We start from the raw sequence: 23,996 nt of genomic DNA, 5'->3' as shown, positions 1-23,996 counted from the left end.
CATCCCTGGTCAGGGAACCAGACTGCACATGCCACAACTAAGAGTCCACATGGCACAACTGAAAAGAAAAAAAGATCCCACCCGCTGCAACCACAGACCCTGTATTCCACGATAAAGACCAAAGACCCACGTACAGCAACCAAGACTCGGTGCAGCCAAATAAATAAATGAACAAGTATTAAAAACAAAAAAAGAATAACAAGATGAGATTCTTGGGCTGGTATCCTTGCCCAGGCTCCAACACTCACTGGAAGGACAAAAAATTTTTTATCTAAACCAGGGATCCTCAAACTTTTTTGTAAAAGGCACATGGTGGGAAGACTCCCAAGATCCCCAACGATCACGGTCCATGTATTCACAGCCCTCTGTGGGCTGGACCTAGTGACTTTGTTATAACCACAAATATACAGTAACGATGAGAAGATGCTGCATTCATAATCAGGTAACAGAACATTCCACCTTCCCACCCTCCCAGCAGACTCTCTCTGTTGCCTTCTCAGGCTGCATGCTTTGCTGACAAAGCTGCCATGCTGCAGGGGCCCCCACCACAAGGAACTGAGGCTCGCAGTCCTACAACCCAGAGGAACCGAATCCGGCAACCACCACCGGCACTTGGAAGCAGACCCTTTCCCGGGTGAGCCCTGAGATACTGAGAGCCCAGCCAACACTCTGACTGCAGGACTCAGCTAAGCTGTGCCCAGATCCCTGATCCACAGAAACCCTGAGGTTATAAACGTTTGCCGTCTTAAGCCCCTAAGTTTTGAGGTCATTTGTTACTGAGCAATGGATAATAGATAAGTAATAACAAGGCCAGACAGCACATTCTTCAGGCTCCGGAAGCTGCATGGCTTCTGGGGTAACTACTCAGTGCTGCTCCAGCAAAAAGCAGCCAGACAGGACACGTAAATGGACGCCCATGCCGTGTTCTAATAAAACTTTATTGATGGAGACCAAACTCAGACTTTACATCATTTTCACATGTCACAAAATATTGTTCACCTTTTCATTTTTCCTTAGTTCACAGGTCACACAAAAGCAGGGAGCTGAATGGATTTGACCTGCAGACTATAGTTTGCCAACCCCTGGCCTAAACAACACAGCTAGAGTCTATTTAAACCATGATTTTGATAACTCTTAGACCTGAATTTATATAACAATATGCTTATAACAGCACAATGAAACATGAATAAAACATACTTTACTGACAGATAATAAAATACCACATAAACATCTCGTGGCATATATTTTGTAAATGTCCAAGTCAGAGAAAGTGAGATAGAATCAACCCTGCTGGAGATGGCGGAAGAGCTGCCAGCAGAACCTCTCCGTCCTGACACCCAGGTGAGAGGCAAGCCTCATTATCCTGGTTTACGCAGCTCCAGGCAAGTGAGAGGCTCCTTCTTGGAGGGGAGGCAGAAAAGCTGCCAAGAGACTGGTGGCTGAGGGGATACCTGTGGGGCAACAACTCACACCCTGAAAGAGGAAGCTCTATACAGAGGCAGTGAAAGTTGGTGGGAAACATACACGTAAAAAAAGCACACGCTACATATGTGAAATAAGAATAAGAAACAGACTCACAGAAAAGCTAAGGAGCACTCATTCAGATCTGGATGCTGAAAACTTAATGTTTATTCAAAACAGCACCAAGGGAGGAAGAATCTAGAAGTGATTTCACATAAACAGTTAAGAGAACGACAAGACCTACCCTTAATGAAACTATTGTCCAGTGCCCAACGCCAGGTCTGGAAGAGACAACAGAATGACTTTGTTCTTTAGTGGACGGGGCCTAGGACTAGGGTTTACGTGCAGAGGTTAGAGGAAGCTAATTTCGACTTCTTTTTAAGGGGGGGGAAGTTCTACCTGTTAAAGTTCAAAAATGAAACTATCTTACACAACAGTGCCATCTGTTCACTGACGGCTCAAAGAGCCAGAGAAGAGACGGCCACCTGGGTGACTGGTGAAGGGGTTCTGACACCAAGGAGAAAGTTCTCATCTCATCCTAAATCCTTATAGTTTGAAATCTGATAACCAGAAAAACACATTTGTCCTGACTTCAGGCTACTTGTAGATAACAACAGGCAAACAGATAATTTGGATAATACATTATTTTGAAGCATCTCAAATAAAAACTAAAGGAAGTATGCAACGTTCGGGGAAGAGTGCAATAATTAAGAAATGGAGGAATTCAACAATCAGAAAAAGCACTGGCTAATTAGGACATCCCGGGACAAGATAATGATACATTTATCTGAATGGTGCATATTTTGTAAAGAACAGACTATTTATGAAAGATTTTACACCAGGAAAGACAATCAGAATGATTATCTTGGGAGGAAAAAGTAATGTAAGATGATTCAGCTATTGCACTGTTTGTAAATGTATCGTAATGAAACAAAACAAAACCCCCATGAATCACAGGTTAACATCAAGCTTTAAATAAAATTATTAATCAGACAAAGTGAATAATTAATGGATTAAAGGGAAGGAATCCTATTTAAATTCTTGAGAAATCTACTCTAGTTTTAAGATTTTAGATAATCTGATTCAGACCCTTTCTCTTGCTAAAATCAGAATGCCAATTAACTGATCTAACAGCAATAAAAACAATTTAAATTTGAACATAATCTGTTTCAGAATACTCCTGCTATCGAGACCAGCAACATACTGTCTCTCTAGAGGGAGAGCTGTGGTGGAAAGGAAAACTGTGAAAGAAGACTGATTGTGTATGTGGAATCAAAAAGAGGGAATCAGTCAGAGCAGCCACTATTGAATGTTGTCAGGTTAGGCGCACCCTTTCATTTGTCACCACGACAGGTATGACCTTGCATGGGACCCAAATTCTCAAGGCTGCGGTCCAGGTTTCCTATAGTTCGGAGGCATTTTCAAACTGTCCAAAAGCACATTTAAAATAAGCAAAGTCATGTTGAGAATTTTAATAATAGGCACGATTTAAATTTGATTTTAACAAGAAATATTTCTCATCACTTAGTTCTGATATTAAATAAGCCAGAACAGTGAGAAATCATTTACTTCTTAATCTATCCTGTAAAGGCACATTCTAAAAAATTTAGCAGTTTTGTTGAAGTAAAATTGAGGTACAATAAACTCAACATATAAAGTGGACAATTTAATAAATGCTGTATGTTTCTCTCTCTCTCTCTCACACACACACACACACACACAGCTGTGAACCCACGCGCACCGTCCAGAGTAGGGCCGTCCCCATCACCTCCGAGGTTCCTGTGTCCCTGTCACCGTTCCCGCCCGCCCCCCAGTCTAGCCCCTCTGTCAATTCCCACACTTGAGCCAGTTTACACCGCACAGCCTCTTGAATAGGGGGGGGGGGGATCCCCGTGAGGAAGGACCCTGAGAGCTGACTGTGCATCTTCCTCCCAGCCCTCCCCAGAGCGACCTCCAGCCTTCGAGCAGAGTAACCACCGCACCCAGGGAAAAGGGAACGTCGGACCTTCGGGGGCCTCTGGCCTCTGGTTCTGAATCGACACGAATTCCAGGAGACCCATCGGCCAGAGAGGGGCTTGAGGAGGCCCGGTTCTAGCGCAGGTTCGTCTCCACTGGGGATGCAGCCGTCCCTTACCCAGCCCTGGGATTCCCGCCCCAGGACCGGACGTGTAGTTGGGACAGACACTCGGCAGCTGGCGGGAGCCCGCACCCGGCGCCCCGACCTGAACAGTAAGTGCGGCTCTGGCGGGAAGGGCCAAGCGGAGGCCATGGGAACCGCCTCCGCCCGGGAAACCGCGAGTCAGAGAGTCAGAAAGCGGTGCGGGATCTCGGGGCGCCTCTGAGGCTCGCGCCACCAGCGAGGACGAGAAAGCGGCAGGAGTGCAGTTTCCCACCGCAGCGCCCTTGGGCTCGCCCGCCCGGCCGGAGCAGAAGACAGCAGATCATTATAGATTTAACCAGGCGGGGGCTCCAGGTGCAGCTGCTGGACCAGACGTGGTTTCAATGCTTGAGTAAATGAATACAAGCTCTGGTTTTTCTCCACCCTGTCCATCACTCCCACCATAAGGAGTTCCTCTCAGCCAGCAAAGCCAGCCATGTACCCTCACTGTCCTACCTCCAGGGTTATCCATTCTCCAGCCCTATGCACAATTCAGTTCACAAAGCTCTTGATCGCCTTTCTTCCACAGACAACCACACTGGCCCATTACCTTGGTGGCTTTAGGCTGACTGGACCTGGTGAGCAAGAAGTAGCGATGACTCAACTTACTGGTGAGACCCCGTGTGTCCCAGGGTGGGGACGGATCTGACTGAAATCCAGGGGCCTCTACCCTGGTGGGTTTCTAGCAGTACAGTGGTGCAGGGCACCTCGAGACATCTCTCCCAAGGTAAAGGGTATGTTGCTGCAGCTGGCCTCTCCCACCACCAAAATAGGAGGCACGATGCCCAGTGGGCCTTAGGACGTGGGAGGCGACATAGTCATCACTGAGTGTGTTACTCCGGCCAATTTACCAAGCGACTTGAAAAGCTGCTGTTGAGTGGAGTCCAGAACAGGAGACGGGCCCAGGCCACTGGGAAGCTGCTCTCTCACTTGGCTCCTCTGACTCAGCAGACCCAGGGGCGCTGGAAGTGGCAGACACTTCCAAGTGTTTGGAGCCTTTGGCAGCCCTGAGTGGTGAACTAGAGCACTCAGGATTTTGGAGCAAATCTCTGCCATCTTCTGAGGATAACTATTCCCCTTTTGAGAAAGAGCTCTTGGTCTGCTACTTGGCCTGAACATTTAACTTTGGGCCCCCAAGTTACACGCCACCCGAGATGCCCATTTATCTGGTCCATCAAACTGTGGAGTTGGGAGCGCACAGCAATACTCCACCATCGAATGGAAACAGCAAACACAAGACTGGGCTGAGTAGGCGCTGAAGATACCATATGCTACGTGAAGAAGTGGCCTAAATGCTCATGGTCCCCTCGCCTGCTACGCTGCCTTCTCTCCACCAGCCTGCATTTATGGATGGCCACACCGGGAGACCCTACCGTGGCTGAAAGAGGGACAGAAGACTCAGGCTTGGTTCACAACAGCTCTGCATGATGTGCAAAGGTGAGCGCAAACCCTCCTGGCGGGCAGAATGCTGAGCAGTGCACCTAGTCGTTCACTGCACTTGGAAGGACAAAAGGCCAGACATGTAATTTTATATTCATAAATGGGTTGTGGCCAACGGTTTGGCTGGTCAGGGACTTGGAAGGAGTATGAGTGGAAAGTGGGTGACAAGGAAATCTACTTGACAAAGGTATCTGGGGAAAAGCTTTGTTGACAGACCTGTCTGGGCAAAACTGTGAAGGTTCTTGTGTCCTGTGTGAGTGCTCACTGCAGGATGACCTGAGCAGAGCAGGGTTTTAACAGTCACATGGGAGGGCTGGTCTGTCAGCCTCTCTCCAGCGAACCCTGTCATCAGCCAGCGGGCTCGTGGGCAAGGTAGCCACGGAGGCAGGGCTGGAGCTGCGGTACAGACTCAGTGGCAGGATTTCCACTCACCAAGGCTCATATGGCTTCAGGACACTGTGTGGAGACCAACACAGAGTACCTTATGCGGCACCAACTCCCAGGGTGATCAGCCAGCTTCTGGGGCAGGTTGATTACACCGGATTGTTGTCATCGTAGAGGGGACAGATTTTCGCTGTAACTAGAGTAGACACTATGGATGTGGACTGCTTTTCCTACAAGCAATATTTCTGCCAAAACTGCAATTCGCAGGCTTAAAAAAATTCCCTACGCACTATCATGGTATCTGCACAGCAGTTTCTGATCAAGGAACTCGCTTCACAGCAAAAGAAGTACAGCAATAGACCACGCTCTTGGAATTCACTGGTCTTAACCATGTTCTCCACCCTTCTGAGGCAGCTGGCTTGATAATCATGGTGGAATGATCATTTGAAGATTCAGTTACCACACAAGCTAGGGTGGCAAGTTTCTCCAGAAGGCTAAAACCCTCAGAATCTACATCCAGTATATGGTGCTGTTTCTCTCATAGCCAGGATTCATGAGTCCAGAAATCAAGCAGTAGATATGGGAGTGGGACCACTTACTCTTACTCGTAGTGATTCACTAGCAAAATGTTTGCTTTCTATTCCCATAACTTTATGTTCTGCTGGCATAAAGGTCCTAGTTCCAGGGGAAGTAATGCTTCCTCCAAGAGATTTAACAGTGACTCCACTGACCTGGAAATTAAGACGGCCACTGAGCCACTTCCTCATGCCTCTGAAGCAACAGGCAGCAGGAGCTGTGATAGCAGGGGAGATGAACGGTCCTTACTACCATGGGACACTGGACTACTGTTCCACAAGGGAGGCAAGGAAGAGCATGCCTGGGATACAGGAGACGCATTAGGGTGTCTGTTACTACCACCACGCCCTGTGACGGTCACCTGAAAACAACAACTCAATGTAGGCAGGACTACTAACGGCCCAGACTCTGTGGGAATGAGGGCTGGGGTCACCCCACAATCTGAGGTACCTGCTGAAGGCAAAAGGAATACAAAGTGGGTGCTGGAAGAAGGCAGTTACAGATACCAGCTAAGACCCCAGGTTACACAGACTCTACAGACTGGTGACATAGACTCCGTTTCTACGTAACCAGTTACAGAAATGAGGACTTTACTGACAGGAGTATTTCTTCCCTGTTTTGTTATGAACATGTGTGTGTATAAATAGATGTTTGTTTTTTCCCTGCCTTATTCTTTATATATATGATAAGATGCACTGACTTCATACCATGGTATTTAAGTATTTTAAATTTATACTATAGTATTTAAGTTATGGGATTTCAAAGGGAAGAGCGCACATCACTATACCACTCAAGGACTTTACGACCTCTTCTGGGGAAGGGGTTAATAGGTTGGCGGTAGAGCCGTATTATGTTAGGTGGACTTACAATCTTGTTATTATCTTTATTTGGAGATCAAGTATAGTTTAAGGAGATGCAAGTGGCGGTCAAGGTGATGGGGATGGGCTTGTGATGGTTAACTTCAAGTGTCACTTGACTGGGTCACTGGTGGAAAGTAAACATTACTTCTGGGTGTGTCTGAGAAGGTATTTCTTGATGAGACTGGTATTTGAATCCCCTTCCCAATGTGGTGGCACCAGCCAATTCCATAGGCGCCTGAACAGAAAGAAAAGCAGAGAAGAGAGGGTCTGGCCCCTTCCAGCCTGCCTGCTCAACCTGGGACACCGGTCCTCTGCGATTCACACCACTGGCTCCTCTCGTTCTAAGGCCATCGGGCTTGGACTAGACTTGCTGCAGCTCCCACAGAGTTCCAGCTTTCAGAGGCAGGTTCTGGGCCTCTCAGCTGACATAACCGGAGTTAGCTGAGCTAACTCCTTATGATAAATCTCCTTTTATTTATGTCTATGTATATCTCATTGGTCCTCTTTCCCTGGAGAGCCCTAAAATGGTCAGTCACTTTATTTTTAGTCATTCCAGGGAGCATACAGAGCTATCTCACTGTGGTTGGATTTGCATTTCCCTAAAGACTAATGATGCTGGTCAGTTTTTTATGTGCTCATCTGCCACTCATATATCTTCTTTGGTGAACTGTTCAAATCTTTTGCCCTTTTAAAAAAAATGGAAGGTTTTTTTCCCTTGAGTTTTGAGAGCTCTTTACATAATATGCATACCAGTTCTTTATCAATAGACATAATTTGTAATTTTATCACAATCTGTGGTTTGTCTTTCCACCCTCTTGAAAGTTTCTTTTGAAGAACAGAAGGTCTTAATTTTGATAAAATCTAATTTATCCATGTTTGCTTTTACAGATTGCACATTTTGTGCCTTTGCCTAACCCCAGGCCACAAAGATTTTTCCTTCAGAAATTTTTGTAATTTGGGGATTTTTAGGCCTGTGATTCATTTAAAAGTTTTCTATAGCAAGAGGTATTTATCGGAGTTCATTTTTTCCCCCATACAATAGCCAAAGGTTCCAGCATCATTTGTTGAAAACCTATCTTTTCTTCACCAAACTGACAGTGAACTTTGTAAAAGAAAAAAAATCAGTTACCTAAACTCCTGTGGTTCTATTTCTGGACTCTCTATTCTACTTCATCAGTGATTTGTCTACTTGATACAAACACCACAGTGTCTTAGTTGCTGTAGCTTGTAAGTCTTCAAATCAAATGTGGTCTACTTTTTCAAAGGTGATTTGGCCCTTCTAGGTCCTATGCATTTAGACCCAAGTTGTCAATTTCAACTGGAAAAAAAAAAGCCAGCTGGGATTCTAATTGTGTTGAATCTGTTAGATCAATTTGGACAGAAATAACATCTTAATTAAGTAAATTGAGTAGTTTCCTCCTACATGTACTTATCAGCGCTTAACTAACCCTTGAAGGATTCCTTCCACAGAGCTCCGGGCTGCTCCTTCTGCAGCCGTCTCCCCTCCAGCACTCCTCTCTGCGGACTCCAGCCTCGCTGGCCTTGCTGAGTCGTCATTTCCGTCTCAGCTCCACGGCGCTTCCCACCCTGAACTGCATCCTCTGTTGAGGCCTAAGCCTGGCAGTCACAGGGGCTCACCTCATTTACTTCCCGTCAGTGTTCACTGGGCTTCACTGCTGGGATGTTCAAAGTCTTCAATACTGTTGTTTCATCTATTTTTGCCCATTTAAAAAACTGTTTCAGGAAGGGAAGTAACTCCAGTCCCTGTTAGTCCATCTTGGCAATAGGTGTAAGTCTCAATGTTTAATGTTTAATGTCAAATCTGCTCTCAAAGTTACAAAATTCAAGTAAAAACTGGACAAAAACATAACGAGTAATCACTATACAGCTTTATCATGCTTCGTTTATTTGTTCATTAACTCATTTCATTCCGAAAACGTTTACTGAATTCTGCGTGGTGAGCCCTGTGCCGGCCTTCAAGCGCACCATGGTGAGGACCAAAGCCAGACTCGCCCCGGCTCTCAGAGCTCACAATTCAGGGAGAGAGACACACTCGTCAAATAATACAAACAAAAATGCAGCGCTGCACTTGTGCTAACCGCTCTGAAGGAAAGGAGCAGAATAAGGCTATGATAACCTAGAAGAGGGTGATTTCATGGTATTTGTTTCTACTGGGCTTATATCCATGATCTGAAAAATAACTACTGTTTCTTTACGTTGAAGTCACAAAGAAATTACATCATGTGTACACTGGGGTAAAAGTACCCAGCAAATAAACGCTAGGTTAAAACAACATGGTAAATGCTTTGGAGCACACAAAGTTACAACACTATGAGAAGTAAGATCTGACTGGGCATGTAAAGTATAAAGAGATATAAAGGTTATAAAGCTAAATCCTATGGAAACATAATTGGAAATGTACTGCTTACCCCATTTTTGTCTGCTTCATTAAAAAATTATTTTTTCTATCAGCCAAATTGCAGAAATTTGATCAGGTCCTTTGAGAAAACAACACATTTATTTTATTTTGTCAGGTCTTACCTAGATATCTCAGCTTGGGAGTTCTTCTCGCCATCAACAGTGAACGGAGATGCTCCAGTTAGCAATTCATACATTAGAACACCTAAACTCCACCAGTCAACTGCCTATAAAACAACAGACATTTCATTTTCTAGAATATTAACTAATTATATCTTATAAAAAAAGAAAAATGAACAAAATAAAGCTATATAAAGTGATTCCGTTATATATATGTGTGTGTGTATATATATACACACATTCTTTTTAAGATTCTTTTCCATCACCGTCTGTCACAGGGTATTGAATGCAGTTTCCTCTGCTGTGCAGTAGGACCTTGTTGTTATCCAGTCTATATGTGACAGTTTGCATCTGCTAACCCCAAGCTCCCAATCTATCCTCTGTCTCCCTCAAAAATTTTCTTAAAAGTGAAATTTAAAAATTTTAAGTTAGCAAAATCTTTAGACTTATGATAATAGGGCAAAAAAGTATTAATCAGCATATTTGTTGATTATTCAGTTCCAATAAATATGAAATTTCTTCAAGTCAAAGAATGAAAATGAAAAATAACCCATCAAAAGGAGTTACTTTTTCATAATCACTTTAATCAATTCCTCTTAGGGGACCCATCACATAAATCTAACAGTCTTTAGTTTGTGGGAGGAATGGAAAGGCTGAAAATAATATAAGATGTGGTCTGCTTTAGAAAACAATTTATAAAACCAGTTAACTGAGAGCATAGCAAATTATATATTTAATTTACATATAGCAATTTATATTTACTAAATTTAAAGAATTTTGATATATTGAAAATTAGTTCTTTGACAATTAGGCAAATCAAGTTCAATAACTGCTGAATATATGAGCTGACACCAATGAGAAATTAACTGAAGCTAAAATTTTAAACTCTCTGCTTCAAATTCCAGGGCCAAGGTTTCAGAGAGATGATGTAAAGTTGGTGAACCCAGAGTTATTTTAAAGAAAATATGTAACAATAACATAGAAACCAAATCAGTAATTCAGTTCTCTTATTTAGACAAGCAGTTTTACTGTCATTTGAGTCAGGATCCATAGTACACTGGATATGAACCACACTCGTAAACTGATACAGATCTATCATCAGATTCCGAGCCATGGACTAAAGCCAATACCACACAAACTTAAAGAACCCCTACGGGCTCTTAAATACATGACTGGTCATTAGCAAGGTGACACTGATTCTCCACCCTTAAGATATTCCCACCGTATATGTGAGATTTTGAAAGGGGATGAGGAAGACGGGGAGGTGAGTAAAAAAAACAGAGTTCTTTATTTCAAGAATGTTATTAATAAAGTAAAAGTGTTAAGAAGGAACTGAATAAACCTAACAAATCTGAACCCTTTAATCCAGTGTTTTGTGCTGATTCGTCTCCAACTCTTTGTGACCCTTTGGACTGCAGCCCATCAGGCTCCTCTGTCCATGAGACTTTTCAGGCAAAATGCTGGAGTGGGTTGCCATTACAGGAAGAAAAAATATCTGACCTAGATTTTAAAACTACTTAGTTTTAAAATGCCTCATCCACAGTTTTCACTCTGCATATACAAAGGGAAGCGAGGAGGGTAAAAAAAAAAAAAGACTGAGCTTTTTCTTGGAGGGCTTAGGAAAACAAACCTAGACTATCCTGAATGCAGAGCTGCATGGACTGTCCGGGTGCTCATGACCCCTCCGCACTGCACTGAGGCTCAGCTGTGTCTTAAAAGGCCGGATCACATGCAACCAAAGTGATTTTTGTTTTAAGCAGGGTTACAACTGATGCTTTGCTCAAGACAAGACACTTAATGGAAATAAAAGAAAAATTATTATCTCAAGAATTAGTCGATTTTGTGGTTTCCCGTAACAAGAGTTTTACTCTCTAAAACAAAAAATTATCCTCAACAAAACTTGGAAAAAAGGGGAAATCTAGAATGTCTTAAACTTTTCATTATATTTTTCCTCCAAAATACTAGATATCATAATATGCTTGTGTATGCAAAGGAAAGGGGAAAAAAAAAAGGACCACCACCAGAAGAGCCTAAGTTACTAGGTAGGATTCTTTTTGTATGTGTGTGTATAGCAGAGTTTTACTGAAGTATAACAAGGACAGAGAAAGCCTCTGACACAGACATCAGAAGGGAGAGTGCCCCCAGCACCAGCCTTGTCAAGGTCTTATGTACTTGTTACCTTAAGACTATATTGTGGGCGTGGATCTGGTAAGAGCTTTCTATTGTCAGTCCTAATCTTGTCAGCTGAAGATGTCTGCTGTGGGGTGGGTCTGGTAAAGTATGCTAAGTGGGCTCTTATTACACATTTTGTGGAGACACATCAGGAAGCGTCAAAACAGAGCATACCTTGTCATGTCCCGAGTCTCCCCCTCTGACAATATCCGGTGCCATGTATTCAATGGTTCCACAAAAGGAATATGCTCTTCCAGCCTTAAAACAATCAAACAAACAAAAAGAGATTTAGTTTTAAGCTAGTATGAAAATTGACAAAAAAGAGTTAACACTACATGGCAATGTAAAACGTGCCACAGCAGCAAAGTAGTGGCAGAATCTACCTGACAGACTCTTCTCACCAGGACAAACCAGGGTATACACACCTATATACTAGGTTGGCTAGAAACCTCATTCAGGTTTTTGGATTACTCTTTACAGAAAAACCCAAACAAACGTTTTGGCCACCCCAACAGTATGGGGTCAATGGGTAAATCTTTTCAACCCTGAAACCCTACTATCACTCATTAATCCATCCACCCATGAAGCCATTCATTCACTCTTCTTTTCTGTACGTGTATATATTCCAATCACTGATTTTTTCCAACTGTTCTTGTAAGAGGACAAATAGCCCTAGAAGGGAACAGTATGGACGTAGCTATATGCTCAGACACTGTCGTGTCCAACTCTTTACGACCCCATGGACTACAGCCCGCCAGGCCCCTCTGTTCATGGGATTCTCCAGTCAAGGATACTGGAGTGGGTTGCCATTTCCTCCTCCAGGGGATCTTCCTGACCCAGGGATTGAACACATGTATCTTATGTCTCCTACGTTGGAATGCCGATTCTTTACCACTAACACCAAAACTTTTAGGGTGAATGACTTTATTTCCAGATCAGCAAGACTGGAAAAACACTGGGAACCTTAAGGCAAAAGGAAGATGAAATGCTAAGAAGGGAAAAAGGGAACCCGAAGATGAAAAAGAGTGTAAAGAAGTTTTCCGATCTTATGTTTAAGTCTGGCACTGCCAATGGTGGGTTTAGTGTTGATGAGCAGAAATGTCCTAAAAGAATACTGTCTCTTAAAGACAAATTGTTTCTCTTCTGCAGTATTTTTTAAAGGGCTAATTTATAATATATCAACTTGAGAATAAATTTTAAAAAATCAAGTAATTAAAAAAAATGACCAACTGCATCATATCTCAGTGTAATAAAGGAGAAAAATATATGAATTTATATGCAGAAATATTAAGTAGGGGAAAAATAATTCTTCTTTAATAATGTACATTCATATGGCTACATCTGAAATTTTAAAGGCACTTCAGTTCAGTTCAGTTCAGTCGCTCAGTCATGTCCGACTCTTTACCATCCCAGGTAAGGACTGCAGCAGTCCAGGCCTCCCTGTCCATCACCAACTCCCAGAGTTTACCCAAACTCATGTCAATTGAGTTGGTGATGCCATCCAATCATCTCATCCTCTGTCATCCCCTTCTCCTCCCACCTTCAATCTTTCCCAGCATCAGGATCTTTTCCAGGGAGTCAGTTCTTCGCATCAGGTGGCCAAAGTATTGGGAGTTTTAGCTTCAGCATCAGTCCTTCCAATGAATATTCAGGACTGATTTCCTTTAGGATGGACTGGTTGGATCTCCTTGCAGTCCAAGGGGCTCTCAAGAGTCTTCTCCAACACCTCAGTTCAAAAGCATCAATTCTTCAGCACTCAGCTTTCTTTATGGTCCAACTCTCACATCCATATATGACTACTGGAAAAACCATAGCTTTCACTAGACAGACCTTTGTTGGGAAAGTAATGTCTCTGCTTTTTAATATGCTGTCTAGGTTGGTGATAACTTTCCTTCCAAGGAGCAAGCGTCTTTTAATTTCATGGCTGCAATCACCATCTGCAGTGATTTTGGAGCCCAGAAAAATAAAGTCTGTCACTGTTTCCAGTGTTTCCCCATCTATTTGCCATGAAGTGATGGGGCCGGATGCCATGATCTTAGTTTTGTGAATGTTGAGTTTTAAGCCAACTTTTGCACTCTCCTCTTTCACTTTCATCAAGAAGCTCTTTAGTTCTTCGCTTTTTGCCATAAAGGTGATGTCATCTGCATACCTGAGGTTATTGATATTTCTCCCGGCAATTTTGATTCCAGCTTGTGCTTCATCCAGCCCAGCGTTTCTCATGATGTACTCTGCATGTAAGTTAAATAAGCAGGGTGACAGTATACAGCCTTGATGTACTCCTTCCCTGATTTGGAACCAGTCTGTTGTTCCTCGTCCAGTTCTAACTGTTGCTTCCTGGGTTGCACTTGGGTGTCATTAAAATACATTACAAAACTATTTTAGAGCAAGTTTTTCAATTTACACTCTATTTTTCTACCACCAAAAATTCTTCTTACTTACCAATTTTAAATGTAAAGAACACTATCCTAGTAATGTTATAGAAGTGGCTCTTGTTGTTTAGTTGCTTAGTCATGTCCAACTCTTTGCAAGCCCATGGACTGTAGCCCATCAGGCTTCTCTAACCATGGGATTTCCCAGACAAGAATACTGAAGTGGGTTGCCATTTCCTTCTCCAGGAGATTTTCCTGACCCAGGGATTGAAACTGCATCTCTTGCATTGCAGGCAGACTGTTTACTACTGAGCCATCTGGGAAGCTCCATTATAGAAGGGATAGAAATTCCCAATTTTATTGGCTGAACATTAAGAATCAGTCCTTACAATGAATATTCAGGACTGATTTTCTTTAGGATGGACTGATTGTATCTCCTTGCTGTCCAAGGGACTCTCAAGAGTCTTCTCCAACACCACAGTTCAAAAGTATCCATTCTTTGGTGCTCAGCTTTCTTTTTAGTCCAACTCTCACATCTGTACATGACTACTGGAAAAACCATAGCTTTAACTATATGGACCTTTGTCAGCAAAGTGACATCTTTACTTTTTAATATGCTGTCTAGATTTGTCATAGCTTTCGTTCCAAGAAGCAAGCATCTTCTAAGTTCATGACTGCAATCACTATCTGCAGTGATGTGGGAGCCCAAGAAGCAAAAATCTGTCACTACTTCCACTTTTTCCCCTTCTGTTTGCCATGAAGTAATGGGACCAGATGCTATGATCTTAGTTTTTTGAATGTTGAGTTTTAAGTCGGCCTTTTCACGCTCCTCTTTCACCCTCATCAAGAAGCTCTTTAGTTCCTTTTTGCTTCCAGCCATTAGAGTGGTATCATTCATATATCTGAGGTTGTTGATATTAATATAATATATATAAATGTATATTTATACAATAATATATTATTAAATAGGTAATATATTATTATGCAATAGCCCTTTCTGGAATATTAAGCAAAAATCATTATATAGCTGACAAAAATAAACAAGTAAAAATTCCTAAGTCACAGTATTTATCATTTAATCTCATCTCTCATTTTGCAAATTCCAGTAAATTGTTTAATTAATTATTTTTTGAATTGAAGTTAGCTGATTCACAGTGTCTCAGGCGTACGGCAAAGTGATTCATACATACATGGCTTCTCTGATGGCTCCCTGGCAAAGAATCCGCCTGCCAATGCAGGCACTGTGGGTTCAGTCCTTGGGTTGGGAAGATCCCCTGGACAAGGAAATGGCAACCCATTCCAGTATTCTTGCCTGGGAAATCCCATGGACAGAGGAGCCTGTGAGCTACAGTCCATGGGGTCGCAATAGCTGGACACAGCTTAGTGACTAGATAACAAAAGCGATCATGTTACAAACCATTCTGGAACTATGTATATCTTAAGTATGCGACAATGTTTACATTTTACAACTTGAAAGTCATAAAAATCTGCACTCGTCTACAAAATTCTAGATATTCATCAGTTTCACATAAAATGAGTGTGAAACCTGGACCTTATGATCACTGTGGGAAAGATCTGATAGTCGCCACCACTTCCCATGTCTGTTTTTTTCTTCTTTAGCTGGCAGTGAGAACTATGCCATAATGCAGCTCAGCTCCCCACTGTCCTGACGTACAGGAACCTCAGAACCACACTAAACCCCCAAAGGTATTCCTTCTACCTTCTTCATTAGACTTCTGAGCTCTCTTTAAATTCACTTTAGCTATTTTTGAAGTTGGGGGAGGATGTAGGTAGTGTCTACACTAATAAATAATTAAGAGATAATTACTTATTTTATAAAAATTCTCAGAGAAAAATTAAGCTTAAGTGATGAGAACTTCCAGTCCCTGAGGAATAACAGTAAACAAAGATAAAACATTTCTTAAGTCTCTCCATTACTTTGAAACATTGCCGTTTCAGCCCTTGCAATTCTGTATCTGCTTTCTCTTTCTCTGTTCCAAATGGAAGCCTTACTCCCTCCAGATTCAAACTTCTCATATGTCAGTCTCAATTTCCTAAGACTTTATCTTTCATTGTAAAAAAACAAAAATAAAAAGCCCCAATTTTAAGTTTAGAATTTGTGTTTATCTGCCTAGGAAGATGCTTATTATCCAGAGTGTATGCTGCATGCCTTTCAAATAACTGTTCCCAGAAATTAAACTGATGAAGTATGACAGGAGAAGGTCTCTGGTAGGGGCAAAAAAGATTTCAAGGTAATATGTTGTGAACTATTTTACAAAAAGGCTAGGATAGTATAGCTAAACTGTATTAAGATTATTTGTCTATTTAAAAATTAACATTTTTCTCACAAAGACAGGCAATCAGCCTATCTAGCATTTAAGTTCATAGTATTTTATAAGCAACAATAGTTATGAAAGCTACTGTAGGGTTAAGATTGTGAAGGAGAATTTAACTGATGTGCAAATAGTAAGCAGTGTGTGCACCACCCTGGCACATAACACAGACCGTTGTTGGGTTCAAGTAACAGCTGATCAAGGAGGCTTCATTATGCTGTAGAGAAGGGTCAGATGACACTGGCAAAGGACTGGTTTCCTTCTAAGGAAGAATCCAATAGGAACTCAACTGCCAGGTTCTCAGGTATTTCTCAGTAAACACTAGATGAAATCCTGCCTAGTCTTTATTTGCCAATGTTTCATCTTGACCTTATCTGCTTGTAATAGATAAATTTGTGAGTTAAATATACAGTTACCAGAATAAATCTCATTCCCCATCCTCTGTTTCTTTCCATCTGAATTTCAATACATCTCTTCACAACGAGTATCTAGAAATGTTGCACTTCTAAGAAGAAACATGGCATTGCTAATCGTCCAAGTCTCGGCTCACAAGACAGACAGGGCAAGCCCCGGTGCCAGCCACGGAGAGGGTGCTGAGAAGCAAGGGTCGCGCAGGAGGCGGCAGCAGCAGCCCAGGGAGGCGGGGGAGCGGTGTCAGACCTCCACAAGCAGAAGCCTGAATTTCAGGACTTCAGAACAGAAGAGGAGGCCCTCGGCTCAGATAAGCTGGACTGGAATTACCACTCCTATGTAAACCTTGGAGTCTAAGAAAGCTGAATCCTCAGTGAAGGCAAAGTCTAGAAAAAATAAATTCATCCAGCAGCACAGGTTTGTTTCTGTCTGAGCCCTAGGTTTAAAAACAAAGAAGTGTTCTTCTGCTGAAATCCTGAGGCATGTGTTTCTTATAGATTTGGGGCCCAAATTTATTCTTTCCCCCTACAACGGGATATAGATTCAAGGGATTAGATGTGACAGAGTGCCTGAAGAACTATGGATGGAGGTTCGTGACACTGTACAGGAGGCAGGAATCAAGACCATCCCCAAGAAAAAGAAATGCAAAAAGGCAAAGTGGTTGCCTGAGCAGGCCTTGCAAATAGCTGTGAAAAGAAGAGAGGAGAAAAACAAAGACACATCCATTTGAATGCAGAGTTCCAAACAACAGCAAGGAAAGACAAGAAAGCCTTCCTCTGTGACCAGTGCAAAGAAATAGAGGGAAACAATAGAATGGGGAAGACTAGAGATCTCTTCAAGACAATCAGAGATACCAGGGAACATTTCATGCAAAAACGGGCTCAATAAAGGACAGAAACAGTATGGACTTAACAGAAGCAGAAGATACTAAGAAGAGGTGGCAAGAATACACAGAAGAACTATACAAAAAAGATCCCACAATGGTGTGATCACTCACCTAGAGCCAGACATTCTGAAATGTGAAGTCAAGTGAGCCTTAGGAAGCATCATTATCAACAAAGCTAATGGAGGTGATGGAATTCCAGTTGAGCTATTTCAAATCCTAAAAGATGATGCTGTGAAAGTGCTGCACTCAATATGCCAGCAAATTTGGAAAACTCAGCAGTGGCCACAGGACTGGAAAAGGTCCGTTTTCATTCCAATCCCAGAGAAAGGCAATCCCAAACAATGTTCAAACTACTGCAAAATTGCACTCATTCACACGCTAGCAAAGTAATGCTCAAAATTCCCCAAGCCAGGTTTCAATAGTACGTGAACCGAGAACTTCCAGATCTTCAAGCTGGATTTAGAAATACAAAAGAACCAGAGATCAAATTGCCAACATCTGTTGGATCACTGAAAAAGCAAGAGAGTTCCAAAAAAACATCTACTTCTGCTTAATTGATTATGCCAAAGCCTTTGACTGTGTGGATCACAACAAACTGTGGAAAATTCTTAAAGAGACGGGAATACCAGACCACCTGACCTGCCTCCTGTATGCAGGTCAGGAAGCAACAATTAGAATTGGACATGCACCAACAGACTGGTTCCAAATAGGAAAAGGAGTACGTCAAGGCTGTATATTGTCACCCTGCTTATTTAACTTATATGCAGAGTACATCATGAGAAACGCTGGGCTGGAGGAAGCAAAAGCTGTAATCAAGATTGCCAGGAGAAATATCAATAACCTCCGATATACAGATGACACCACCCTTACGGCAGAAAGTGAAGAAGAGCTAAAGAGCCTCTTGATGAAAGTGAAAGAGGAGAGTGAAAAAGTTAGCTTAAAAACTCAGCATTTTGAAAACTAAGATAATGACATCTGGTCCCATCACTCTATGGGCAAATAGATGGGGAAACAGTGGAAACTGTGAGACTTTATTTATTTGGGCTCCAAAATCACTGCAGATGGTGATTGCAGCCATGAAATTAAAAGACCCTTGCTCCTTGAAAGAAAAGTTACGACCAACCTAGACAGCATATTAAAAAGCAGAGACATTACTTTCCCAACAAAGGTCCATCTAGTCAAAGCTATGGTTTTCCACTAGTCATATATGGATGTGAGAGTTGGACCATAAAGAAAGCTGAGTGCCGGAGAATTGATGCTTTTGAACTGAGGTGTTGGAGAAGACTCTTGACAGTCCCTTGGACTGCAAGGAGATCCAACCAGTCCATCCTAAAGGAAATCAGTCCTGAATATTCATTGAAAGGACTGATACTGAAGCTGAAACTCCAATACTTTGGCCACCTGATGTGGAGAGCTGACTCATTAGAAAAGACCCTGATGCTGGGAAAGATTGAAGGTGGGAGGAGAAGGGGACAACAGAGGATGAGATGGTTGGATGACAACACCAACTCAATGGACATGAGTTTGGGTAAACTCTGGGAGTTGGTGATGGACAGGGAGGCCTGGTGTGCTGCACTCCATGGGGTGGCAAAGAGTTGGACACGACTGAGCAACTGAACTGAACTAAGAATGGAAAAGTGAGGAAATCTGGTCCTGTGTGGTGATGCTCTGGATCACACGACAGAACCAGAGGAATCCCCACAATTTACCTGGCTCAGGAGTCACACATATAAAGCCCTGGAACATCTCAAAATTAGTGAATTACTATTTGTGTAAACAAAACAGAAGGATTACTTGAACCACTAGAATAATAATCTAGAAAACACCAGTAATGTTGTAAAAGATGAAAGACATAGGAAAGGAAAATATTCATTAAAAAAATACAGTAGCATAGAAAAAACTAGAAACATATGAAAAACTAATACTGTAGAACTGCATAACTGAAAAAAAGAACAAAAATAGATTAAACAGAGTAGACAAAATGAAAGAGAATCTGTAAAGTACACACATATTTGAGAAAATTATCCTGAATGTTGCAAGAGTCTCAAGCAGACTAAATAAAAATATATACATGGGTGGCAAATTTCTATTTCTTGAGTGGTGGTTATAAGAGGGTTTGCCTTATAATAATAATTCACTAAGCTATACTTTTGGTTTTTTTGGTATGTATTTTATTTTACAATAAAAAGATACCAAAAACAAAAACCTAGTCTATTCTTAGGTATGTTTATATCCAGCTAAATTATCACTCAATATGCAGGGCAAAATAAAGGCATTTTAAGACAAAGACAGAGTTCACTATTTAGTCATGCTTGTTAGAAAGACCTTTAAGGATGGGCTTCAGAAATAAACTGAACTCACAAGAAAATAGTAAAACGTGAAAAGCAACAGTGAGCAGAAACAATGCGTAACAATGTGAGAAAATCTCAACAAGTTCTGAATTTATAAAATGAAACTAACTATTATACAATAGTAATCATTAACCTAGGGAAATAATTAGCACAGGAAAATGTAACACAGGAGAGACTAAAGTGGTGACAACGTGTAAAATGACGTGGGTAACTGAAGCTGCAACATTCTAATGTTCTTGCAGTGGCTGTGACCATCACAGACACCGTGGCTCGTTTCAGACTCTGTGAAGTCGGCACACAAGCGCTCTGCTTTCCCGTGTCTCAGAGGCACTGGGCTTCTTACAGACTGAAGCCTGTGGTACCCTGGGCCGAGCCAGGCCACTGGCCTCGTGTTTCCAACAGCAACTGGCTCACTTCTCGTCTCTGCGTCACAGTTTGGTAATTCTTGCGATACTTCCAACTTTTTCATTATTGTTACGTTTCTTATGCTAATCTGTGATCAGCGATCTTTGATGTTACTATTGCAATTGTTTTGGGGTGCCAAGAACTGGGCCCATATAAAACAGCAAACTTAATCGATAAATGTTATATGTGATCTGACACCAGCTGGCTGTTCCCCCATTGCTCACCTTTATCTCAGATGCCTCATTCCCTGAGACATAACAATAATGAAATTAGGCCAGTTAGTAATTGTGCAGTGCCCTCTAAGGGTTCAAGTGAAAGAGAAAGTCATGAGGTTCTCACTTTAAATCAAAAGCTAGAAATAATTAAGCTCAGCGAGGAAGGCATGTCAAAAGCCAAAAAGGTCAAAAGACAGGCCTCTTGCATGAAATAGTTAGCCAAGTTGTGAATGCAAAGGAGAAGTTCTTGAAGGAAATTAAGAGTGCTGCTCCAGGGAACACACAAATGATAAGAAAATGAGATAGTTTTATTGATGATACAGAGGAAGGTTCAGAGGTCGGGACAGACCAGACCAGTTACACAGAACACTCTCTCAAGCCAAAGTCTAATCCAGAGCCAAGCCCTAGCTCTCCTCAATTCTACGACGCCCTGAGAGAGGCGAGGAAGCTGCAGGAGAAAAGTGGGGCTAGCGAAGGCTGGCTCAGGGGGTTTAAGGAAAGAAGCTGTAACAGCAAGTGCTGATGCAAAAGTTGCAGCAGGTTATCCAGAAGATCTAGCTAAGATAATTAATGAAGGTGTCTACAAAAACAACAGCTTTTCAATATAGACAAAACAGTCTTCTGTTGGGAAGAAGATGTGACTAAACTGCTGCAATTTTATAGTATTTTAACAGATGGTGAGTTGTTACTTACAGACAAGCAAAGAAAGTTGTTTCTTGAAAGCTACTCCTGGTGAAGATATGTGAATATTGTTGAAATAACAATAAAGGATTTAGAATGTTACATAAACAGTTTATAAAGCAGCAGCAGGATTTGAGAGGTATTCAGTTTTGAAAGTAGTTTTATTCTGGGTAAAATGCTACTAAACAGCATTGCATACTACAAAGAAATCACCTGTGAAAGGGTCGGTCAACTGACAGGACCAACCTCACTGCTGTCTTGTTAAGGAATTCAGTGAGCCCAGCCCCAGCAACCACCACGCCGATCAGCGAACAGCATCAACACCGAGGCAACATCCTCTGCTAGCTACGAGAACTATTCACTGGAGGCGTAGGCAGTGGTTGGCGTTTTCAACAATAAAGTATTTTTAAGTAAAGATAGGTACTTTTTTTAGACATAATGGCATTTATAGCACCCTTACTAGACTGCAGTTTAATGTAGACACAACCTTCATGTGCACTAGGAAACCAAAACGTTCATGTGGTTGACTTTGTTGTGGTAGTCCGGAATGAACCCAAGATATCTCCAAGGCACTCCTGTGTAAGTTAAAATTTCTGGGCAATAACCACTCAAAGAATAGATATAAAATATATATAACTCTTAGACCACTGGAAAAATGAAATAAATAAATCTAAATCATTTAAATAGAAGACAGGAAAGAAGGGGGAAAAGTAAAGAGAAGTTATGACAGAAATACACAGCAAGAAGAGAGAAGCAAAACTGTATCAGCGCTCATAATATGCAGATTTAAGTCACCATTTAACAGACAGAAACTTTGGATCAAAACCAAAATTCAGTTACATATTATTTAAAAAAGACACACTTGAAACATAATGACAAAATATTGAAAGTAAAGAGATGGAAAAAGATATACTGGACCAGCACTAACCAATAGAAACCTGGAGTATCCTTATCGATAGCAGCAAAATTAACTTCAAGGCTAAAAAAATTATTAAAATTAGGCAGAGTCACTACAAAATAATGGGCTTCCCTGGTGGCACTAGGGGTAAAGAACATGCCTATCAATGCAGGAGACAAAAGAGATATGGGTTTGATGCCTGGGTCAGGAAGCTTCCCTGGAGAAGGGAATGGCAACCCACTCCAGGATTCCTGCCTGGAGAATCCCATGGACAGAGGAGCCTGGCGGGGTACAGTCCATGGGGTCACAAAGAGTCGGACACAACTGAAGTGACTTAGCACACATGCACGTACTACATAATAATAAAAGGAATATTTCACTAGGAAATAACACTAGTCCAAGACTAATATACTCTACTCAAAAATTTTTGAAGTGACTTAAATTACATAAAATGAAAATGGTGAGAGTTCCAAGAAGAAATGGACAAATTTGCAATCATGGTGGGCACTTTAACCTATCTCTTTTATAGGTGACTGATCAAGCCAGAAAATAACTGGTGAAGCTATGGAAAATAAGCATGATGTTCATAGAAATAGGTAAAATCTGACATCTAACACTTAAGAGAATGACTACGTAGTCTTTACAGGTATATGAGGTAAATTTACAGAAATTAACCAAATGATAGGTCACAAAACAAATCTCAAAAACCACAGAAATAAAGCCATGTATGTTTTCTTGTCCTAACAGGAAGCAATAAAACTAAAACTCATTTACAAAAAGAAAACTCAAAAATCCTATACACATGAAAACTTAAGAATCCATTTCTAAATAATTCATGGCCCAAGGAAAAAACCACAATGAATAGTAAAAACGCTATCTGTTGTAACTTACAAGATACAACTAAAGCTGTTCTCCAAAATTCAGTTTTACTTCCCTAAAATGGGGAAGGAAATAGCCACCCAAGTCCAAGAAACCCAGAGAGTCCCAAACAGGATAAACCCAAGGTGAAACACCCCAAGACACATTAATCAAATTAACAAATATCAAACACAAAGAACAAATATTAAAAGCAGCAAGGGAAAAACAACAAATAACACACAAGGGAATTCCCATAAGGATAACAGCTGATCTGTTAACAGAAACTCTTCAGGCCAGAAGGGGATGGCAGGACATACTTAAAAGTGATGAAGGAGAAAAACCTACAGCCCAGATTACTGTACCCAGCAAGGATCTCATTCAGATAGGAAGGAGAAATCAAAAGCTTTACAGACAAGCAAAAGCTGAGAGAATTCAGCACCACCAAACCAGCTCTCCAACAAATGCTAAAGGATCTTCTCTACACCAGAAACACAGAAAAGGTTTATAAACTCAAACCCAAAACAACAAAGTAAATGGCAACAGGATCATACTTATCAGTAATTACCTTAAACATAAATGGGTTGAATGCCCCAACCAACAGACAAAAACTGGCTGAATGGATACAAAAAAAAGACCCCTATATATGCTGTCTACAAGAGACCCACCTCAAAACAAGGGACACATAGAGACTGAAAGTGAAGGGCTGGAAAAAGATATTTCACACAAATGGAGACCAAAAGAAAGCAGGAGTAGCAATACTCTTACCAGATAAAATAGACTTTAAAACAAAGGCTGTGAAAAGAGACAAAGATGGACACTACATAATGATCAAAGGATCAATCCAAGAGGAAAATATTACAATTATAAATATATATGCACCCAACACAGGAGAACCGCAATATGTAAGACAAATGCTAAGAAGTATGAAAGGGGAAATTAACAGTAACACAGTAATAGTGGGAGACTTTAATACCCCACTCACACCTATGGATAGATCAAC

At 41.5% G+C, this 23,996-nt stretch overlaps 1 protein-coding gene across 3 annotated transcripts in view; it reads right to left on the bottom strand.

Moving 5' to 3' along the window:
- RPS6KA5 (ribosomal protein S6 kinase A5) overlaps window positions 1-23,996 on the bottom strand; it is a 185,463-nt gene that overhangs the window by 33,431 nt on the left and 128,036 nt on the right. For all 3 annotated transcript variants that reach the window (XM_061156418.1, XM_061156420.1, XM_061156419.1), the window contains 2 exons: window positions 11,764-11,847; window positions 9,421-9,524 (listed from right to left, as the gene is read on the bottom strand). In XM_061156418.1, the coding sequence (XP_061012401.1) occupies window positions 9,421-9,524; window positions 11,764-11,847 (188 nt within the window). The remainder of the gene's footprint in view (window positions 1-9,420; window positions 9,525-11,763; window positions 11,848-23,996) is intronic.

Source organism: Dama dama, chromosome 12, assembly GCF_033118175.1.
Source record: "Dama dama isolate Ldn47 chromosome 12, ASM3311817v1, whole genome shotgun sequence".
NCBI classification, from domain to species: Eukaryota; Metazoa; Chordata; class Mammalia; order Artiodactyla; family Cervidae; genus Dama; species Dama dama.
Note: the sequence above shows the minus strand (reverse complement) of the source record. Positions and strands in the feature narration are given on the sequence as shown.